General features: G+C 28.1%; 1 protein-coding gene across 2 annotated transcripts in view; it reads right to left on the reverse strand.

The window, feature by feature from the left end:
• Positions 1-657: 657 nt before the first annotated feature.
• LOC129958262 (proto-oncogene tyrosine-protein kinase ROS-like) overlaps positions 658-22,389 on the reverse strand; it is a 119,868-nt gene continuing 98,136 nt past the window's right edge. The window contains exons 29-41 of one of the 2 annotated variants that reach the window (XM_056070583.1): positions 21,531-22,005; positions 20,465-20,563; positions 19,453-19,597; positions 18,428-18,587; positions 17,008-17,072; positions 15,583-15,712; positions 13,338-13,435; positions 10,389-10,586; positions 10,151-10,285; positions 8,766-8,926; positions 7,153-7,239; positions 6,503-6,615; positions 658-4,497 (exon numbers count right to left, since the gene is read on the reverse strand). In XM_056070583.1, coding sequence (XP_055926558.1) covers positions 3,865-4,497; positions 6,503-6,615; positions 7,153-7,239; positions 8,766-8,926; positions 10,151-10,285; positions 10,389-10,586; positions 13,338-13,435; positions 15,583-15,712; positions 17,008-17,072; positions 18,428-18,587; positions 19,453-19,597; positions 20,465-20,563; positions 21,531-22,005 — 2,499 coding nt within the window. In that variant the 3' untranslated portion in view covers positions 658-3,864. The remainder of the gene's footprint in view (positions 4,498-6,502; positions 6,616-7,152; positions 7,240-8,765; positions 8,927-10,150; positions 10,286-10,388; positions 10,587-13,337; positions 13,436-15,582; positions 15,713-17,007; positions 17,073-18,427; positions 18,588-19,452; positions 19,598-20,464; positions 20,564-21,530; positions 22,006-22,389) is intronic. The other variant, XM_056070584.1, reaches the window with a different exon arrangement.

The raw sequence follows: 22,389 nt of genomic DNA on the forward strand, positions 1-22,389 counted from the left end.
GTGCGGTTATTTCTGAATTTTAGATCATTGCCTTATTTAAAATGGGAAATGTTTGAGACGGGAAGGAAAAATAAACTGCTTAATTTCGAGTTCAGGTAAATCAGGGCAATGTAACTTGAGGTATTGCTAATCAGATATGGGGAATTTTGATTAAATCAATCTTGACTTTAAAAAAAAACTCTCTTTATGACTAATTGTATGATTTGTGGGAATTACCTAATAAAACTCTTGCTCTTCGAGAAAGTTATTGATATTAGACTTGTGTCTATTTAAGTATGCATCGTTTCTTCTTCAGAAATAGAGATTTATAAAATCAGATACAAAATTTGCTAATAAAACTATTTAAGAGAACTTCGCACATAAATTTTTTAATCAGAGTTTTCAAAACTCACCATATGATCTGATTAGTTATTTCTAGTGAAAACGAAGCAGATCAAATTTTCAACAAATACTAGAAAAATAAAGCGATGCACAAACTTTTTTGTCTCAAAAAACGCAATTTTAACTTACAATTTATAGTACGCAGCAACGATGATAGAAGAATCAAACAACAAAAGTTCGAGGTAAAATCTAAAATATTTATTTACACAACTTTCCACTGACATTATTTGTAAAACTTTACATAAAATATATAGAATGCAAGTATAATAAGTGGTTATACCTTTAAAACAATTCTTGAACATCAAAATAAAGCACTTTTTAGAATATTTAAATTCTGAAAAAGTACTGCAAACTTATACGTTTATTACTTATATCATATATTTGTAAACCTGGTTATTAGAAAATTATTTTATTAGTTATATTATATTTTAAATTGAAAATTTCTGTTGTTCTACTAGAAATGTGAAGTAGTGAAAATCAAACATCGACATGTATCAATTATTGCAATATCTTTTCTATTCATACTCTACATTCTGGAGGACCTTTTTTTCTAAAGCTACTATCTTGTAACTCTATGTAGAATGACACCTTCACTAATGTAAAATACTGATCAAAACACTCCTTTGGTTTGTTTTTAAATAAAGAAATGTTTAAAGAGGACCATATACAATTCAAATCATCGAATAATAATAATTATTCTAAGTAAACTTGCAGCTCATATTACAGAAGACTAATGGAAATAAGGGGCCTTTTTTGCATTTTCAGATGCTGATATCTTTTATAAAAACTTTTATAGAAAAAAAAAATATATTTATAATTCTAAGAACATACTTCAATGACATAAGAATGAATAATTTATTTAAGCTTTTCAATTTCTTTTTTTTTCCTGACCCTCAAAACATGACGCCGTTCTAAACGTAAACGTTTGTTGATGCATCGAAAAACTACAAAGTATAAATTGGTAACAGAAAAAGCATTTCATTCTTAATAACCCTTTTATGTTCGTATCTGATTTTACTACTTAATATGATTAGTTATTGCAAAATTTAAATTTATCTTCCAATGAAGCACATGTATATTTCTGCTTATAATGTTAGGTTTCCGATGAATGTTTAATATCAATACTTTTATCTCTGTAGTGATATAAAAAATATATATCCAATCATTCAAAAGACTTAAAAACTAAATTAATTTTAAGGCTCTTAAGTATATAAGATATCTTCAATGATTTTCAGAAAAACGCATACGTAATTTATTTATTTTATCATCATGATGATGAAAATGACATTCGACTAGTAATGCACATTATGTGAAAAATAAAAATTATGCTGTTCTTCTTTTTGTTTGCACATGCACAGGTGCCACTTTGAATGCGTAATTTAAATCATAATGAGATAAGCAATTCTCTTTACCAGTCTGTACTAACAATTTAAAGAAACATGTCTATTTTAAAATCGCACACAAAAGAGGCTATTTCAGATTTTTGTGATAGATCAGAAAAGGATACGAACAGCTATTATTTTTAACCGATATCAAATAAAATAATCTAATTTTAAAAATAGAAATTTGTAGGATTGTAGCTACCTGGTAGAAGAAATTTAACTTCAACCCCACCTTCCCAATAATTCGTCGTGTATGCAAGCTTAATAAATGTTTAATTTACAATCGGGATTAAAATGCCTTCAAGATGTTGTGGTATGGAAGTTCGAAGAGTGAGGTGCCATTTTATGTACCGTTTTTATGTTTCGTAGGCATATTGAGTAAAAAAAATTCGTTTTATTACTGGAAGATCATAATCCAATATTCTCTGGAACTTTTGTTAAATTACGGATTACAAGGTGAGAACGATTTATGTTCAGTAGTTATTGAGTAATTGAGCAAATCTAAAGGGCATTCAGACCAGAAGGAAGGAAGTGGAAACGTTATCACGTATAAGCATTTCGGAAGGAAGGAAGTATTTAGTTTTACTTATACGTGAGCTAAACATATCAGTACTGTGCCGGTATAAAATCATGAGTAAAGATAGGTAGAAAGACAAGACAGTTAAAAAATGTAACATTTATTTTACCTATATTTTACTTACAATAGATTAATTATTAATAATTCATTTTTTACTCTTTTGAAACTAAATAAGATTATCAAGCAACTTATTACGTCTGCATTTCGATAATTAGTTAAATTAAGAAGGTAATTAGAATATTAAATGGATTGTTCTTATTCAAAAAGTTCTGAAAGAGAAATTAGCCTTTAGGAAAAGAACTTAATGAAAATCTCGTTTTATATGTAAAAATCAGTAAACAATGATACATTTTTACGGTAATTCATTATACATTATGATACGAAAAGCATATGATGATGATAAATCTACAGGTGAAACAGCACAAAATTTACAAATCGGGTATTTATGAAGCACAGCATTACAATGAGGCATTGAAAATATATTTTGATGATAATACCATTTACATTTTGATTTTCGAAATCAATATATTCTTCACCGTAATGTCAATCCCAGACAAAGATGAAATTTCAAAAAAATACAAATTAGCTGTATCTGCAACATTTTCTAAAAGAAAAGTGCTTGGAGACAACTATTTGATAAAAATAAAACTATATTTTTGCTATCATTTATTCTTCACTCAAAAAGGGAAATACGATAACATTTTCATTAGGAATCAAAATACCTGGTTAAGAAATGAATCAAACACAATTAAAGTACTCAAATGATGATGAATGATAATGGAAAGAGAACTCAAAACGCATATAAATGTTATATGCAAATGAAAGCGATAATATTTAAACCCTTCTGCTTAATGAATTTCATTTTGTACATTTATACTAGGAAATTCAATATTCTGATGCTTGTTTATAGCGAAGAAGGAAATATGAGCTGTATTAATGAATATGTTATCTTATTATCTTAATAAGTATCCTAATCAAATCCTGATCGGGTTTTTGCATTAAAATTCTTAGATAAAAGTCACTTTTGGAGTAATTAAAATCAATCAGAATTCCAACATGAAACATGCACCTCATGCAAAAAACATTCAGATATGATGTTATTCAAATGACCTTGGATTCGAACTTGAAACGTACATTTGAAAATTCCATGAATCAACGGAAATCTTTGTTTTAAGAGATAATTACTGGTTTTCATATTCATTTGTATTGCAATATGGTACAGATTTTCCATGAAGAAATTATGGCATTTTTCAATTATTTTGCATGGAAGATTGGTTTTATAAATTTGGAAAATTCCAGAAGAGTAAATTTGAGGAAAAGAATAAAAATAGGAGTATTCTAGTCAACAATATCAACATTCAAATGATATCTTAACATTTCTATAACTTTCATAATGATTTACATTGAGTTCAGCAACGGAAGACTATATTTTCCCACGTAAATATGGAAAAAAATGTAAAAGTGAAGGGTTATATAAAAATAGAAACAATTATGGCCAATAATATCAACAGTTAAAACAATATTTCAACAATACGATGACTTCGATGAATAATTCATATCGATCCCAGTTGTAGGTGATATTGCAACTACTTCACTATTTTCAACAATATTTAGCGAAGCATCCAAAGGACATGTTGCTGTAGAAGCTGTGGAAAAAGACCAGTTATCACAGTCTTCTAACCAAGAGTTCTCCGAATTAGGAGTTGATATGCTGTTGGAATTTCTTCTTTCATCAGAATCCAGCATTAAATTTAATTCATCAAGAGCTGGAGACTGCTCATTATTGTTTTCATGAAGAAAATCAGTTTTGTTTTCACAGTTTAGTGATTCAGGTTTTAATGCAAGGTGATTTAAAGATAATGATGGCTTTATCACTTGACTGGACGAAATGGAAGTCACATTCATTAGATCACATATCTTCTCACATATAGGAAGCGTTTGTTTAGATGACTTAGACGATTTTCGGACTTGCAAAGGCAGTTGGTAGCCATCCGAATCTTCATTATCTCCTAAAAGCTCTAAATATTTATTTGTAGTAGTTGCAGGATTTGATTTTGTTGAAATTCTTGTTGCACACTGAGGATGGATATCAGGTGATTGCAACATGGTACTTGTCCAAGATAGGGATCTGCGCATGGACAAAGGATTTGCATCAAGCTGTGAAAAGAAAAATGATGTATTAGTTTTATCTGGACATAAAAGCTTTAGTCTAATTAATCATAGTGCAGAGTCATAAATAAAAATATTTAATTGCTGAAAATATTAATGTTCCTAGAAAATAAATGTTACATTCTTGTAATATTAACGAAAAATAGTATATTAAAAAGAAATGTGATTGTTACAAGTGAAGTGTGAATAGGTCATACAATATTTTGCAAATAAATGGGCTCTACTGTCTAATTACAATGTTCAGCAGTTTCATGAATTATTAATACTCAATACCATTACTATGAACTGCTGACTTTTACTATTTAGCCAGTAAAATGCACATGCTTCTGAAAAATGCTGGTTTATTCTCACCCTACATAATGCACTACAATCTCAGTGTAAGTTATATTTCATTTTTTTTATTCAAAGAGACTTTATAATTCATTTAAGGGCTTTCAATTAAAAGCAAGGAATAAATAACACACTTCCTATATTTTGCTTTTTAAGAATATTTATTGTAATTATATTCAGTCCAAATTTACTACAATGAGTTTAACAGAACAGCAAATATTTCTATTAATCCGAGAAACTTCAGTGTTTCTAGTTGGAAAAATCAAGATTTTCAAAAAAATGTCTTGGATTAAATGAATGATCTTCGACTTTAATTATACAAAAAGAACTAATGATTACAAGGTAAAATTCAACTTCTTTTATATTAATTTCGCTTTTACTTTTAGAAAAGTGATATTTTATTTTGTATATGCCCAAGCAATAAAAATATTTTGTAGGAAATTACATTTCTTTCGCAGAAACAAATTTGTAACTATAACTTATCACATTATATATAAAAGAATAAACCATAAAAAAATTCTGTTTTTTAACACCATATGAATAAATTAAGAAAAAAAAAATGTAGAAGACATAGAATAGAAAAGAAATATAGATATCTTTGTGATGTGGATGTTTTTCAAATGAGTAAATTTAAAAGAAGGAAATTCTTATTTTCGCCAAAAAATATATTGTGATCACCCCCCCCCCCAATAAAATGACTTCATAATTTTGACGAATTTCCACATTTTTGATTTATCTGGATCCCCTCCCCCTGACAAAAACCATATTTGTTTTTATGCCTGTCTTTCAATCTGTTAGTTTGTTTATAAAAATTCAAAAGTGAAGCGAGCTAGAAGATAAAAATTATCTAACAGTTTGGAAGCAATCTTTCGACTGAAAATCTATCTACTTATTGAACTTTGTCTATGTGAGAATTATAAATTAAACAAACAAATCAGCTAGGTAGATGATATTTGAAATGTAAATTTATCACTAGAATTTTAAATGTGTCAAATTTTAGGCCAAATCTTAATGTTAAGGTAAATTTTCAGTCAGTCTCCTTATTTCTTTGAAAGTGAGCACGATAATACAAAATAACAATAAATCGGATGGTTGAAATTGAGGTTGGATGGTTGATTGTTTTAGCATCATAAATGATGATTGGTGTCAAATTTTGGATTCAAGTGCAAACTTGATTTTCTTTATTATTTCTTAGCATCCTAATTGCAGATTTGTATCAAATTTTGGGACCAATATGCCAAAGAGAAGAGATCCAGAGACATATTCGATTGTCTATTCTTTATTCAGAAGCATAATATAATAATGTCATATTGTATGTATGTATGTATGTATGTAAAAGCTGGGGGACAAACATTTTCGCTTGTTTAATAACAATTCCCCAAAATCCTACTTGCCATTTCAAAAATTCTGAAAAACCTTAGTTTGTACACCACTAAAGTTTATAAAATTAGATTTCTGTATTTACACAGATTTGTTCTAATTTTGTTAGATTTTTTATGTGAATATTATTTTGCGACCCAACTTTTCTAAATTTTTTATTGGAACTATCTAGTCAATTATTTAAGTAGTTTATGAAATTATGAAAATATTTCACTAGCTTGTTATTCAATGGCATAGAAAAAATGAAAATAATTCAACCCATCAAAAATAACAAGGAACTTACTATCATTTCTGATAAGGCAGGAGGCACACTTTGTGTGCTTCTGGAATCAAAGTGTGGGTCTAAAAGCTTATTTTCATCATTTTCTTGTGGGTCATACCTTCCAATATAAGTACCTGAAATAAAATAATGAAAGAATATAGTTACATGTGTTAAACAGATAAGGTGGAAACCGTAGCTTATCTGCGAAAAAAAATGCAAATAAGTGCTGCATTGAGAAGGCATAAACATCCAAAATTTGCCAGAAAACTTTTGGAAATAATAACATAGGACATTTTAATTTAAATACCCATTTCTTTTTAACAAATGTTACACTTAAATAGCTAATAGATGCATTAACAAACATTATATTAAAAAGAAAAAAAAATATGCTCTGAAATATGTGCGTTTTTTATAACACTATATAAAATTATGTTATGCATTTCAGTATTTCGATTGTGTTTCAACATTTCGCTGGTGCAAGCGTGCAAGATATATACTTTTAAGTTTTTCAAAAATTGTTTATATTACTTATGTGCATTTTATCACCAAAATGAAGTGCGAAAGAATAAATTTTATCAACCTTTAAAATTTTAAAATGTTAGATGTGCCTTTTAAAATATTAAAATGTGCTTTAAAAATATGTGCATATATCTCTGAATACTACTCTCTACCTGTTGTTGTTACACTGTAATCATTACTTTCAGATGATGAAACAGATGCATTCAAAAGGCTGGCGCAATATCCTAAGTTGTCAAAACCTGATAAAAGGCAAGTTTAAAATTGTTTTTTATAGCATACAATGAAAAATATCAAATTTTTAACCAACTGACAAGAATCACAAAAATTTACATCATGAATAATAAAATCAATAAAGTGCTTATATTGATAAATATCCTTTCTTGATTTTCGGTATATTTACATCAGCATGGGGCTCCGTAAATGTTTAGATGGAACCCTAAAAAATTAAACCTATCACTATTACTAATTATGAAAGTACTTCTGTTTTTGAAAGGCTTGATATTACTCTTTGTAATACTCTTATTTGAATTTAAAGATCATATAATTTAAAAGGAGTAAAGAAATAATCCAGTATTTATTTATATTTTCATTGGCTTCAATATTTTATCCATTTTTTTTGTATATTGATGCTTTTGAAACTAATAAAATTCTTTATATTGAGCTTTCCTTCCATCAAATCTTAAAAATTTAACGCTTGAGTCAAAAGATGTTCATCGTTTTTTACATTGATTTTACCTATATATTTATTTTTAAGATATGGAGGGTTGGGCAAAAGCAATGCAGACAGAATGTATCTATGTAACGGCAATACCTGTGGTAGGAATTTATAAAAATATTGACAGTAATCAGTACTCTCACAATGTAGTTTCACCACTAGTTTACAATAAGAAGAGCGTTACGACTTAAAGAGAGGTGTTAAAATAGTTGTACAGGATGTGAAAATGTTAACACCCCTCGTTTTTATGAAATTTTCATTAATATAAAAATTATGTAGAAAACCATTTTGATTTTTAAAAAATAATTCGTTAGAATTTATCAATTAAACTTATTAAAATAATATTCCTTTAACCTATCATTAATGAACGCCTCATTAGGCGGTTTTGATTCTGATAAATGTATCTGCATTTTTTTTAGCCATAATGCCAATGTGAATTGAAAAAGTCCTGCTCAGGCATTTTTTGTTTATATATAATATACACATCTTTTTTCCCCCCCTATATTTTTCATGTTTTTGATAATAAACAGATGGCAGCACATGTTTGAACTGTTTTGTTAAGCGTGTAATAATTGTGCCACTGTTAAAATTTCAGAGCTTATCTTATACTCCAAACACGTGAGCACGCTGGGAGTAACGTTCAGTTACTTTTATTTGTTATTACATGTAACTTTTGTTCATTTAGGTATAAGCTGAAGATAGCTTGTACGTATTGTGCGCAGTTATGTAGTAAACCAGATAGCTGATCATGTTGCATACTATTTTACAATTATATTGTTGTATATTATATAATATATATGTAGTATATAATATTATGTAATCCTATTAGATAATTAATCTACATAGATATTATACCATATTTTTGCGATGTACAATATCGTAAACTATGCTGTACAAATCGTAAAGACATCCGGTAAACAATTAACCCCTGCGAGTTTAAAAATTTAATGCAGCATATTGAACATACGTTTAAAAATTCATCTTTATTTTAAAAATAGAATAATAGCCCATGAAAAGTAAAAATATAAAAAAGATTCTAAGATTACATACCAACATTCCCTTGACTGAAGTAATCAAAATTATACACTGTTGGCATAATAAGGGGAGATGATGCTAATTTTGTTCTCAGTTCTTGTAATACTTGCAAACAAGAACAGAACGATGGTCGTCTGTCTGCATCATACTTCCAACAATCAGTCATTATCTGGTACCTAAATTATAGGGATGAACGTGATTTGTGATTTAAATGTGATATTTAATAAGAGTTACAAGTATAAAAATGAATTTATGCCAAGATAACTCTTTAAAATATTAGAATGACTCTACATTTAAATATTCTATATGAAATATCTAAATTTATACGGATAGGCATGCTGAAGTTAAAAGGGTATTTTTAAGCATCAAAATTTTGAAGAGCATAAAACAAAATTCCAGAGAGTAAAAGTGTGAAGCATTGTTAGAAATGCTGTAATGAAATTGTAGTTTTAACCGTAACGATATAATAGATTTATTTTAAAATGATGAAATTAGGTAGTTTTTTCTATTATATTGTTAGCAAGATTTCAAGTTTTCTATTTTAATCTCCAGATTTTTGATAAAAGAATTATTTCTTACATTTGAGTACTCTAATAAGAGTGTGCTTTAAACTTCGTTGATTCTTATTATTTTCTAAGTTTCATCCTTTTATATCATTCATAAGTTAGTATTGTAATTACTCAGGAATTTTTAATTTTTCGGTAATTTTAAAAATTTCCTACTAGATGACACCTCGTGTATAAGATAAAAATTTAATTTTAAATAAATAGATTAACCTATAATTACATTCTATACTCATTTAAATCTTGCATTGCCATCGCGAACGCATAAATAAATAAAATGTCAGAGCTCTTGTGATCGGGAAATGAGGGAAAAAGTCAGATTAGAAAAATCGAAAAGAAAATAATGATAAAAAATTGCATCTTTACAGTTGTAATAGATGTTCAATTATATATTAATGTATAAAACTGCTACCTTTCTATTAAAATATTATTTTTGAAAGTGCCCCTAAAATTGCTTTTTACGTTCTCTTTGATGATAAAAGATTTAAAAAAAAAAGAGCTTGCGATTATGGGATAATCTTTTCAAATGAATGTTTTATTACCCTATCCAACAACATTTTGGTTTTGTTTATATATATTACAATTAAAGTAAAAAAAAATCCATTTAGTATGAATAATTTTCTGTTATAATTAATAATAATCGATTAAAAACTAACTACGACTATTAGTAAAAGTAACCAATCAATCTTACTGACGGCAATATATATATTAAAATATAAAAATAGAGGCTGAACCCATAATATTAAGAAATAAACTCAAAATTCTTAAGGACAAAAATTATGGATTAAACGGACTGAGATACATTGATTATTGAGAGAAATTTTTTAATGTACTTACAGTTCATCAGGACAATTATCGGGCCTATCCAAACATCCGCCGCTTCTTACATAATAAAGAACTTCCATATTCGAACGTGCAGGATAAGGCTGCATTCCCAATGTAATAACTTCCCAAAGTAAGACTCCAAAGGCCCTGCAAATAAGTTTCAGTGAATAAATCAAAATTTCCATGCAAGCATTTATAACTGAAAAATAATACATTCATAATACTTAAAATATTTGGAAAATTTTCTTACCACGTGTCGCTCTGTATTGTAAAAACACCATAGACGAGTGATTCTGGAGCCATCCATCTTACTGGAAGCAATCCTTCTCCTTCTTTGCGATAATAATCATTTTTGTAGATATCTCTGGCCAATCCAAAATCGCCTATTTTAACAATTCTTTCTTGTCTATCATAGCTCGATACAAGGCAATTACGAGCAGCCAAATCCCTGAGGAGTAGAAAAAGTCACACTTATTAAGAAATGATAATTCACAAAGAAATTGCTTAGCTTTTTCCGCTGAATTGTAAATCTAAGTGGGCTTTCTTATTTCATCAATGATCTTCTTGCTTCTGATTGGAATTGAAAAACTAGATAGGACAATTACCGTACCTTATTTAATTTTTTTATTTTGCCCTAGGATTATTAGATAGTAAATGATCGAAATCATTGTCTTCTGTCAATTATTTTTAAGTTTACTATAATAATATATTATAATTTATACATTTAGACAAAGAAAAAGAAACTACATAACTGTGCTGTTGAATTATTTTAAATACTTACTGGCCCAAATTCGCTACACGCTCCAAATCACGCTGATTTGTAGAAAGGAATATTTAGAATTTCACTGATGGACGGTCGAGAGGGTGGTACCCTTAATGGGATTTTACCCGAATAATACTTCTCTTATCTTCTATCTATTTTTATTTCTTTGAAGATCGCAAGTTGGTAATTTATTGTTAATGATTTTTCCATTGCAGTTTATACATTATCTAATTATTTTTTAAGATAGAAAGGAATTTGATATAAAAAAGATGTTCTGAACAGTTGACATTAAAAATACAATTTCATTTAAACATCTTATAAATAAAATTGCACATGATTAACAAACAGATTTTAGCAACAGATATTAATGTCTTGGATTTCGCATAAACAATGAGTGGTCAAATTTTTTTACACATCACTAATTATGTTAAACTTCTTCTGGCTTTGATGATGGCATATATTCTTATAGGCATAATCCCTACAGCATGTTGGAATCTTTGAAGAGAATTATTGACTATAGTAACAAAATGGTAGCTCTTAATTTGCTAAGATTGGAAACAAAATTTCATCACACATGGATCTTGCCAATCAACATAATAGAGCAAATATACGAACTATTAGACCATATTTTTTGTTTTGCTGCGAAATTAAAAGAACTGTTATTGGTCACCGGCTATTAAAACCAATTCATTGTAAGATTCTTCTTTTAAAAGGTAGTTATAGGCTTTGTGAAGAACTTGAGTTTCATTACATTGCAATTTGTTTCGTTGTAGTTCTGATACTGCTCACACAGCTGAACACTCATTTGGTATCTTTTTCGTTTAACAACCATTTTCACCCACTATTCTGCTTTTCGCGTTTTTTTTTTCTTTGACTAAATTCACATTCATTTAAAATTTGAATCACTGATGTAAAAGAAAAGTTACAGCCTAGTGATATCATAGATAACTATTGCCAGCGCTTATAGCTTCCCATTACCATACTATGTTCAAAGTAACTCTAATATCTTGTTTTCTATGTTTCTTATCTGACTTTGGAAACAAATCCGAATTCTTATCTCAGTGCTCGTTGTACAGGGACAAGCTGAACTGTGATTAATAAACGTCCCCAATATTTTCTACATTTAGTGTATAAAACTCCAATAATTTAGAATGAAATTTTATATTAAAAAGATCAAACAAGTGCAAAATATAACAAATTTTTCCATATTAATCATTAGAAACACTACAAACATTTATCATTTTATTCTGAAAAACTAAAGAAAACCACCGATTAATTAATCTGCTCAAAAGGTCTCACAAGAGCTGACTGTCTATAAGGCAAAGTAGATATTTTGTTGAGGTTTAAACTATGGAAGAGATTTTAAATTAAACTTTTAAAAATTGTCAATAGGGCCAGAGAAACACCAACATAAAAAAATTAAAAGAAATGTGATATTGAAATTACACACATAGTAATTCTGAAATGAAAGAATTTGAATTCTGAAAATATTATTGAAAGCTTATAAGTGTGATAAAATTTGATATGGGTGTAAGAACCCTAAATTTGCATTTACTGAGTGGTTAGTTAGGCATATCGTGCCATTGCAGATTATTGACAAAATAAATAATTCAGTGTTATACATTTTACAAGCAGATTTATTGCTCTTCGCAAAGACATCGTACTTCGAAAAATTATTGGTACTCATCGTTAATCAATCCGTTTGTGATTAAACACAAATGTGTTAGTATATATAAAGTACATCACCAGTTTGTATGATCGTGCTCGACAATGCATGAATTCATAAATGCATTTCCAGCAAGAATATATTAAATGTTTCTAAAATGAAATAAATTACTAAAATGTATGGTAATATTAAAAATCAGAGTGGCAATAGAAATAAAATAATCTAACTTGATGCTGATAATCACACACAATAAAAATAAAAGAACAGTTTGCCCCGCCTCGAAGACACTCGGAAGAATCCGAATGACCGGAATGCTGCTACAATATTGGCGGGAAGTATGACTGAGTCCTTAGGCCATCACCGGTCATGACACAAACCCTCTCGTAGGAGCTACGTTCCGGCATCGATAGGAGGTAAAAGCGGTTAGGGTTGGGGGTTAGTACTGACAAGAAATGATTTAAGTAGAATTATTTGTGTTGTATATTCTATTAACAGTTAATTTAATTGCAACAATTCAATTTTCGAAAATCTGCAATGAAATATAAAAGTTGTTCTTTAGATAATTGAAGTATAAGTCACTTATCACATATTATATGGAAAGCACATCATAAAAATTTTCCCATCAATTAAACAAGAGTGTTATCAGCTGTACCGATATAGTATTTTTGTTATAGCGTAACTTATTAGTCATGGAAAAAATATTCATTTTATAAAAATAACGTAAGCAGATAATTCAAAGCGCTAAGAACTATTCATACAACATGGCTTACCTATGAACGAAATGCATATCTTCTAAATATTTACAGCCTCTAGCGACATCAATGCAGATCCCGATTAAGTCATCCATTGTTAAATGACTTGGTTCGAACTGAAACGTAAAATAATACAGTCTGAATATGCAATAACCAAAATTATTGCTTAAAAAGGAACTGAAATAAATAGGAAAATGCAAAAACATACTAAGTAAGCTTCGTGTTTATATTCTATATAACATTTTGAGTCGCTCTGATAGCGCCAGATGGATTTTGAGAAGTGAGAAGTGAATAAATAAAAGTGGAAGAAATCTTAAATGCTGATAAATCCTTTATTTATTAATGAATACGGCTTTTGAAAATCTAGATATAGTCAATTATCTAAAACGGTTTTGTATTCCAGCTAAAAAGTTTGCTGATTTGGATAATATATCTGGCAGTGTTCAGTGAAATTAATTGATCTCTACGAAAGAAATGCTTATAAGTTAGATGGAAAACCTAAAACATGAGGAATTAAAATGAAAAAGTATAAAATTATAAATTAAGAAGTTGCGTAAATCTGAATAAATAGTTTTTACATATAAAATAGTTAATACTTTTAATGTACACAGAAACTGTGAAAAGAATATTATCATTTTAGGCGTATATTTAGAACAAATATCGTAATAATATATGTGCCGCAATTCCAGACATGATTTTAAATGTATTCTTTATTTTAATCTATTTAATGAAATTCAACCCAAGGAAAAAATTCAATAGTCGCATTAAATTTACATTCCACTCGCCAAATCTTGCCTTGAATAGTTACATTATCAGGATGAATAGTTTTTAGATTTCATAACAAATAAATGTGAAATTATTTCGAATTATATTAACATTTATTAAGATGTCGAATGTTATTTCCATTTATTAAGATTTCCACATACCATTATGTGAAAAAAATAAAATAAGAAATAAATCTAACAAATCTTATTAAATTTATTCCCTTAACATTATAAACAAAAACTTTGAGCGAAGTTGAAATTGGTGTGGGGATTTTCACATATTCAGTTATTTTGATTTCATTTATTATGATGTCGGAATAACGTTGTTATAAAAAGTGGAATAAAACGCAAAATCAAAAATAAATTTTAAACATGCAATTTACTTAACTCGATTGTTTGACTTTTATGTGAATTTTAGCCTTTAATATGATTAATAAAATTTACTTGACACGGAGGTAGGATGGAAGAAATGGCAATAAAGGGTATCAAAAATAAAAAGATTATTCTTGGTGTATGGAGGAAAAAAAAAAAAGGGGAGATCGAAAGTGCAGTGCTAAAGAAATAATATATATATTCGAAATATTGCTGGTTGTGGGGTAAGGTTTAATGGTTCTTGAGCAAAATATGCCCTGCTGCGGCAAATACAAGTAAAATAGACTATAAAAGTATTTACATGTTATTCAAACTCGTTTTCAATATTTAAACATCTAAAAGATAATTATAATTTAAATGTAATGATTCATTCTCATTGTGTCCAGTGAAGGATACTAGCTCCGATTAAAGGAGAAAAATAAGACTGTTTTCAGGGTACTAGGGAGTTCAATTTCTACGACACACATTCTAATTTTATTTGTGAAAGACACTGTTACATTAAAAAAGGAATGAGTCTTTTCTAATATGAGCAAATGGGATTTTTACAAGCATGAAACAAGTTAAATGAAAGCGCGTAAAAATAGAATTAAATCAAAAAAAGATATAATAGATGTCTTTTTATCATTTCTCTCTCTCTTGGTATTAAGATTTTAGTTAAATTTTAGATAAATTTTTTGTAAAAATAAAAGCAAACAATTTTTTTGCATATCATAGTTTATTGGTAGCCCCATATTTATATTTTAAGGAAATTAAGTCTATCAAAAACGTTATTATTAAAAGGTTGAAAAAAATTAGAAATAAAAGAAAAAGAAGCGTAAGAAGAAAGTTATGGATGGCGATGCGGATTTTTAAGATTTTCTGAAGGAATTCAGAAAAGCTTCTGATCAATAAAATGTACAGAAAAGCAGAGAATACTCTACCTAAACCAGCAGAAAAGTCTCAGAAAGCCAATGAATCACAAGGAAGTCTAAAAAGATGAAAGTTGAAGAGAAGAAGGCTCCAGCAGGAAAAGATAGAAGAGAGAACAAGGTTTCAAATTTAAAGACTACTGAATAGAAAAAGAAGAAAACAGTGAAACAAAAATAGCAGTTATGTTGCATATTTTTGAGATTTCATAAATTACTTACCATTGTAGGTCTATTACTTCTTAAGTAAGACAGAAGGTCACCTGCCTCCATCAGCTCCAGTAAAATAAAATTAGGATTATTGTCAAAGCAGACGCCTATGAGCTGCAGTATATGATCATGCTTGAAATTGCTAAATAAGACAAGATTAAATGCATTTACGAAATAGCATGTCACATTTTAACATTCATTTACAAAAAAAAAAAAAAAAAAAAAAAAAAATGAAGCCCAAGTACCAAGTGTAAATTAGTAGTCCAAGTGAAATGAAAGAATTATTACCACAGCAAATATGCGCGCATACCTATAAGCTCCAATAATGCATTGGCCATGAAACTGCTAAATAAGACATAATTAAATGTATTTATTAAATGGTATGTAAAATTTTAGCGTTCATGCTATTAATAAACTCTAAAACTCGTGAAACTCTCGTTTGAATGAACAATTATAATTTGAAGCTACAAATATTTGATAATAAATGCAACTTTGCATTCCATTTAATATCTAAAAAACCCGAAAGCGATAAGAATGCCCAATTAACATTTGATTTTTTTTCTTGCTCTGATTATAATTATTCAGACAAAAGTAATTAAATTACTTTATTTTAATTCTAGTAAATGGTAGATGCATGCGCTCCACACTAATGACAAACGAAATTGTATATACCAAATTGTATGTAAACGAAATTGAAAAATGTACCCAAATAATCGAAGCTAATATTTTGTTAATGATGATTGGCAATCTAAATTTATTGGTAATCTAAATGAAATTGTCTTGAATTTGCGTTTAATTGAATATCTCAAGTTAATATAACAAATTTAATTATTTTAAAAGAGCACCATAAATACAAATTTCAAATAATTTGGATTTTTAATAAATTATAAAGCAAAGATTCTTCTAAATTCAAGATTCAAAGCAAATATTTTGTTTCGTATGAAAGTTAAAATTTTGTTCATGAAACTTTTTATAGAAGGGGATGTTTAAAAATATTTTTATAATATTTCCGCAGAGTTCATGTCAATAGTCAATTTCTATTGCTACAGGATTGTTCAGCCACATTAGATTCAAGATTAACACAGGGAGGTTAATACAAATTTCCAAGAAAAGTAACCAGCCAATTAACATTTAAAACTAAATGTGAAAATACACAACTTACAATAACCTGTTCTAAAGCGAAGAGAGCAGATTATAATTTAATATTATGCTCTGTTTTTACAGAATAAAAATATCATATAAAATACATATGATGGTAGACTTAAAAAAAGCTACTTATTTAAAAAATTTTCTTCATATCTATCTAAGTAAATGTGCAATTATTACTTACTGGATAAATAACTGCAAATAATGGGAACAATATTTAAAATAATAAAATGCATAAAATCTAAGAAGATTTCAATTAAATGATAATTTTTAAATGGCAAAAAAACCTACCTCATTAGTTTTGCCTCTTTAAGAAATTCTTGCTTCTCGTGTTCCGTTGCACCTTTTTTCAAAGTCTGTAAATAATAAATTTATTTTAACAAAATATTACAGCAATTTAATACAGAAATCAATGATTTTTGTCGAACCTCAACACTTCGAATAATAATCAATTATTAGAGTGTATAGCAGAGAATAATAAAAAAAAAAAATTGATAAACACATTTTATAAACTTGCCCCTGCATTTTAAAGCTCAATCGATTGTAGTCTAATTGGCAAAATGCATTGCGTTTGGTTTCTTGTTAATTCCTTAAAAAGTGGAACTAAATAGAAAGATTGATCCGATCTTAATTCAAGCCTATATACAGCGAAAAGTTTTATCATTTTTTAAAAAATATATGTGCATTGTTAGAAACAAATTATTAGAATTCTATTATTTATTACTAATTACTGCTAGCATTCATTAAAATATGCTATTTTATTATTTCATTAAAAAAGAACACTATTTCATAAACTTTTTAAATAATGCTTATTAAGACTTAATCATTCATGGTATTTCGAAAATTTTGGGACAAAATTAATGGGCAGTAGAACACATTATAAGCAACATTTTTCTTACAGGAATGCATGGACACAAATAGCGAGTCATGGCTCAAACACAAAACAAACATGAAAAAACAGTGGGTTTCGTCTCGCCGAAAGTTTCTTGCATACTTTCCAATAAAATTTTTATTCCTCTTCTCCCGCTTAAAATTGTGGACCTTGGATAAGGCAACAAATATATTGCATGACATTGGTGAATAATAATTACAAAACATAGATCTTTAGCTTGAATATCTAGCATTTTTACTGAACCTATCGTGTGCATATGTATTTTGGACACCATTTTGCTGACTGATTGATACCAAAATTTGAAACTGGGCCACAGTTCTAGTCATAAGATAATATGTCGAATTTCATTGATTTAAGTCATTGCATTTATGAATTATTGCGTTTACTTTCATGTTGTTGTTGTTTCTTATGGTACTTAGACAAGCCCGCTGTTACGAAGACAGCGATTTAAGCCGATAGGGGGTGCGTCTCTTGTTTTAGTAGCGCCAACTAGGGTCAAGAGTACGACTTTGCCATTCACGCATCACTCATTCGCTTGCACAACCCCTTTTTACAGGAGGGCACATTCACACAACTCACAGATAGAACAGAAGAAGAACAACCATGCCCGAGCCGGGATTCGAACCCAGGACGTCCAGATCACGGGGAAGACGCGCTATCCCTATGCCAGGACGCCGGCGCAGTAAATTATTGAAATAGATCGCAGTAGATCCTCAAAGGGATTGATACAAAACTTTCCGATTCCGAAGAAAGCTCTACAATAACACACAACGATCTGTGAAATTAATAATATAGAGCAATATAAATATGTAAACTTACTTTGATGGCAACTTTTTGAGAACGCGGTGGTATGTCATCACTAATTGCTATTCCTTCAAAAACTTCGCCAAATGCACCACTCCCGAGAAATTTTGTAACTACAATTTGGTCTTTTTTGTACTTCGGCAGAGCTAGTAATTCCTCATCCGTCGGTAGGTCACTAAATAAAGAAAAATTAAGGTGTATTAACATATAAGATAAAATTAATGAATAGATAAAATGAACAATAATACTACAAAAATCAGACAGTATAACAAAAATTTTAAATGTACTAGTAATGAATTTTTTTAAACATAAAAACACTTAAAACAATATTTAAATTTATAAAAAAACAAGTGATATGAGCAATTCGAAACAGAAAAAGATCTTGCTTGATAGCAGATATTAATTTATATGAATGTTCAAATTTTAACAATATCGCAATAATTCAATAAATTATCACAATTTTTTCTTCTGATAATTCATCCAATTTTTTATTACAAGTTTTAAAAACTTATTTATCGATGACATTATGATTTATCATTAAAAAACTAAACATAATGTACACTTCCTTATTCATTTATATTAGCATTTGCACTTCAAATCTCTTAATTTATGGGAAAAGTACAATGCCCTTACAAGGAAAATGGTAAAAAATGTTAATTCCAATGGTACTAAACAAATTTTATCAATTTAATAAGAAATACAAACATAAATTAGAGATCTTCGAAAAGCTACGATTAAAAGTTCGAAAATTAATTTCTCCTCTGAATCAATATCTTATATAAGCATGATGCTATATTCTTATTTTGGAAAATTTTATATTTTTAATCTGTATACCATTGTTGCTGATTACCGTGTTTCTGTTATTTTACTTTTTGCGCTTAATTGCAGACTCAATTACTGAAGTACATTAATATATGTGGAGGAAAATTCTTCGCAGATATAACTCATACATTATAAGTTGTATTTAAATGATCTTTCTCTATTTTATAAATCAAATGGCATACTTTGATCAAAATTTAATAGAAATTGCTTTTACTTACTGTAAATTGTACAGTGCATTAGTCTGATGTATGAAATTCGCATGCAGTGGTAAATCTTGCAATGTTGCAAGCTCTAAATCGGGTAGTTCAGTAGATGGTGCCACTTCTTGAAGAATTTGCTTGCATTTTTCTCTCTTCAGATGAACTAGAATAAAATTTAAAGAGAATTTTTATAATGCATATTCATAAAGATTGTTTGAAATACCTTTTATATAATAATTTTGTTAGATGTCAAATGTGACAGAACTTTTTAAATATCACTGTTTTTTAATAATTTAGTGAAACTTGCTTAATTCAGATAGTTGTAATTCAAGCTTTTTTTCTGGTTTCTTTAATTTTCTGTAAATATCAACCATAATTCGAATTTATTTTGGTTGTTCACAGTTAAAATAAAAAATTGTAAGAAATATTTTTAATATCTGCATTGTTTTCATTAGTTAAATGCGTCGTATAATTGGTCATCAATTATCATATCTGAATAATTTTTAAGATATTTAAGGACTTAACTGCTATTCACCAAAAAAATTCTTATTCTTTATAATAAAGAATAAACAAGTTAGATGAGAACTGTGGTTTTTTAAAGATTTATTGCCCAACTGTTGAATGAAAATGTTATATAGGTTATTTTATTAAAATTCCTTATTCATATATTGAAATCAGTTTTGAATTTATGAATTTTGAGTTATAACTACTTTATTAATTAAAACAACTTAATACTTTTATATTAATTATGTATAATTTATAAAATCGTTAAGCACTAAAAATAAATCGTTCCTGCCATATTTAGTTTCCGAATTGTTGCTTCCTCTAGTAATACTCATTTTTAAACCCACATTTTCATAAATCGAATTTTCGAAAAAATTGAATTTTTATTAAATTTTTCTGAAGAATTGTTTAAATTTCATTGTGTAAAAAGTTAATAAAAATAACCAAAGAAATGCGTAACTTGTTTAAGAAATTTGATTTTAAGTATCCCTGGTATTAATCAAACAAGTAAAGGAATTATACTTACTCATATAAACAGATATTACAAATACAATGAGGAAAACTGCTATCGCCACACATGAAGCTATAATTATGCCAAATGGATTTTCAGCTCGTTCAATGAGGGCTATGAAATATAAAAGTAGTGGTTATTATATAAATCAACAGAATAAACACATGTAAATAAAAAAAAAATCTAGCAATGAATTTTCCTTTGAATGAAGTTATTAAATTATTACCTCAAAAAACATTGATAGCTTTTCATATGAATAATAGAAATATATTTCTTTTTTGCGTCTGGTTATTTGTAAAACAAGTAAGATTAGGGCTATAAACTGAAACATTAAAATAATGAAAAGCCACTGGCTATAAAATCAAATCATGAAACAGGAGATCACCAAATGTATTTATTAAACTTTTTTGTAAGCTAAAATTTATATTGTTTTTCTTATAAAAATATATATGAATACTTAAGTGGATAATAATAATAGGAATAATAATTGAGCATCAAATTACCCAAAAATATTTTATGTAGAATGAATAATATATTAGAAGAAATTCGAATTTAGTAAACCATCGAATATGCTTCATTTTTAACTTTTTCAGTTTTAGAGATAATATTAATTTATAGCTTCTCTTATGACAAAAAAAAAAAAAAAAAAAAAAATGCCCGAGTGATAAATATGTGTATTTTCATATTTTTTAAAATTAAAATTTTATCGAAGATAAAGAACCATCTTTTATATTTTTTGTACAGACTCTGAATTTCATTTCTTTATTAAGTCATTCCATTTTCCTTATTTAAGTGTGTATGGTATTTTTAGTTAATTTGAGTTCACAAAAATACTGTATAGCATTAAATTGCGAATATTAAACATCATAATAATAATTTACAATAAATTTGCATGATAAATAGACCAAAGTAAGCCCTTCCAGCAACTTTTCACTTAATGAAATTCTAACAAGCTGTAAAGAAAGACATTAAAGAAAAGGGAATTTATTAATTTTCGCTCTGACATTAAATTCAAATTCTTCTCTTTCTTAAACAAACAAAAAAAAATTATGAATGATGTATTGGATTAATATTTTCTTACCTCCAATTTCTGGTAGAAAGGGATCAGAATAGCTGTACGGACTTGCACCATATTCATTAACAGCTCTTACTCGAAATTCATAATTAATATTTACAGAAAAATTATTCACAATGGAAGTTGTTACAGAACTGTTACTGAAATGTTTCCATGTGCTTTCTAAATCAGACCTGATGTCAACTTCATAAACTATATCTGAAAAACCATAATTGACCGCTGGATCCCAGAACAGCTTGAAGACATCTTTAACTACGCGTTTTACTTGCGGTTTTCCTGGAGGACTTGGTATATCTCCAGATGTTGTAAATTCAAAGTTGTAGTTTTGCGGCCAGACGAACTTCAGACCTTTTTCCTTATAAGTTAAAATAAGTCTGAAATAATATTTTGTTTTTGGAATTAAATTTTTTATTGAAAATATGTGTCGAGTAGATGGTTCTGTTGCAGTAATTTCTGAAACTTTCCATTCATCTTCTTCACCCTGAAAAGAAATAATAATTATATTTCAACAAATAGAAAAATCATACTATACAGATGCAGAATAAAGCATTTCATTTCAATAAAAAAATTACTATTAAGTAGTTTGTATAGCTTAAATTTCATGCGAGAAATAATCTGTCTCAATCTACAGAATAAAAATGAAACTATTCTTCAAGAAAAATTAAAAAAAAAAAATTAAGATTCACAAATATGCAATCAAGCGGTTCTATTTTCGTACTTGAACAAATAAGTTGCAGTATGTAATATGTGAAATGAAAGCTGACTTATATAGGTAGTTTCTAGAACTATTTAATGCAATTACAATTTAAATTCTTTCGCTTCGGTTCTTGAACACCATTGTTGAAAATATCGTCATCGCATATCA

This window comes from Argiope bruennichi, chromosome X1, assembly GCF_947563725.1.
Source record: "Argiope bruennichi chromosome X1, qqArgBrue1.1, whole genome shotgun sequence".
NCBI classification, from domain to species: Eukaryota; Metazoa; Arthropoda; class Arachnida; order Araneae; family Araneidae; genus Argiope; species Argiope bruennichi.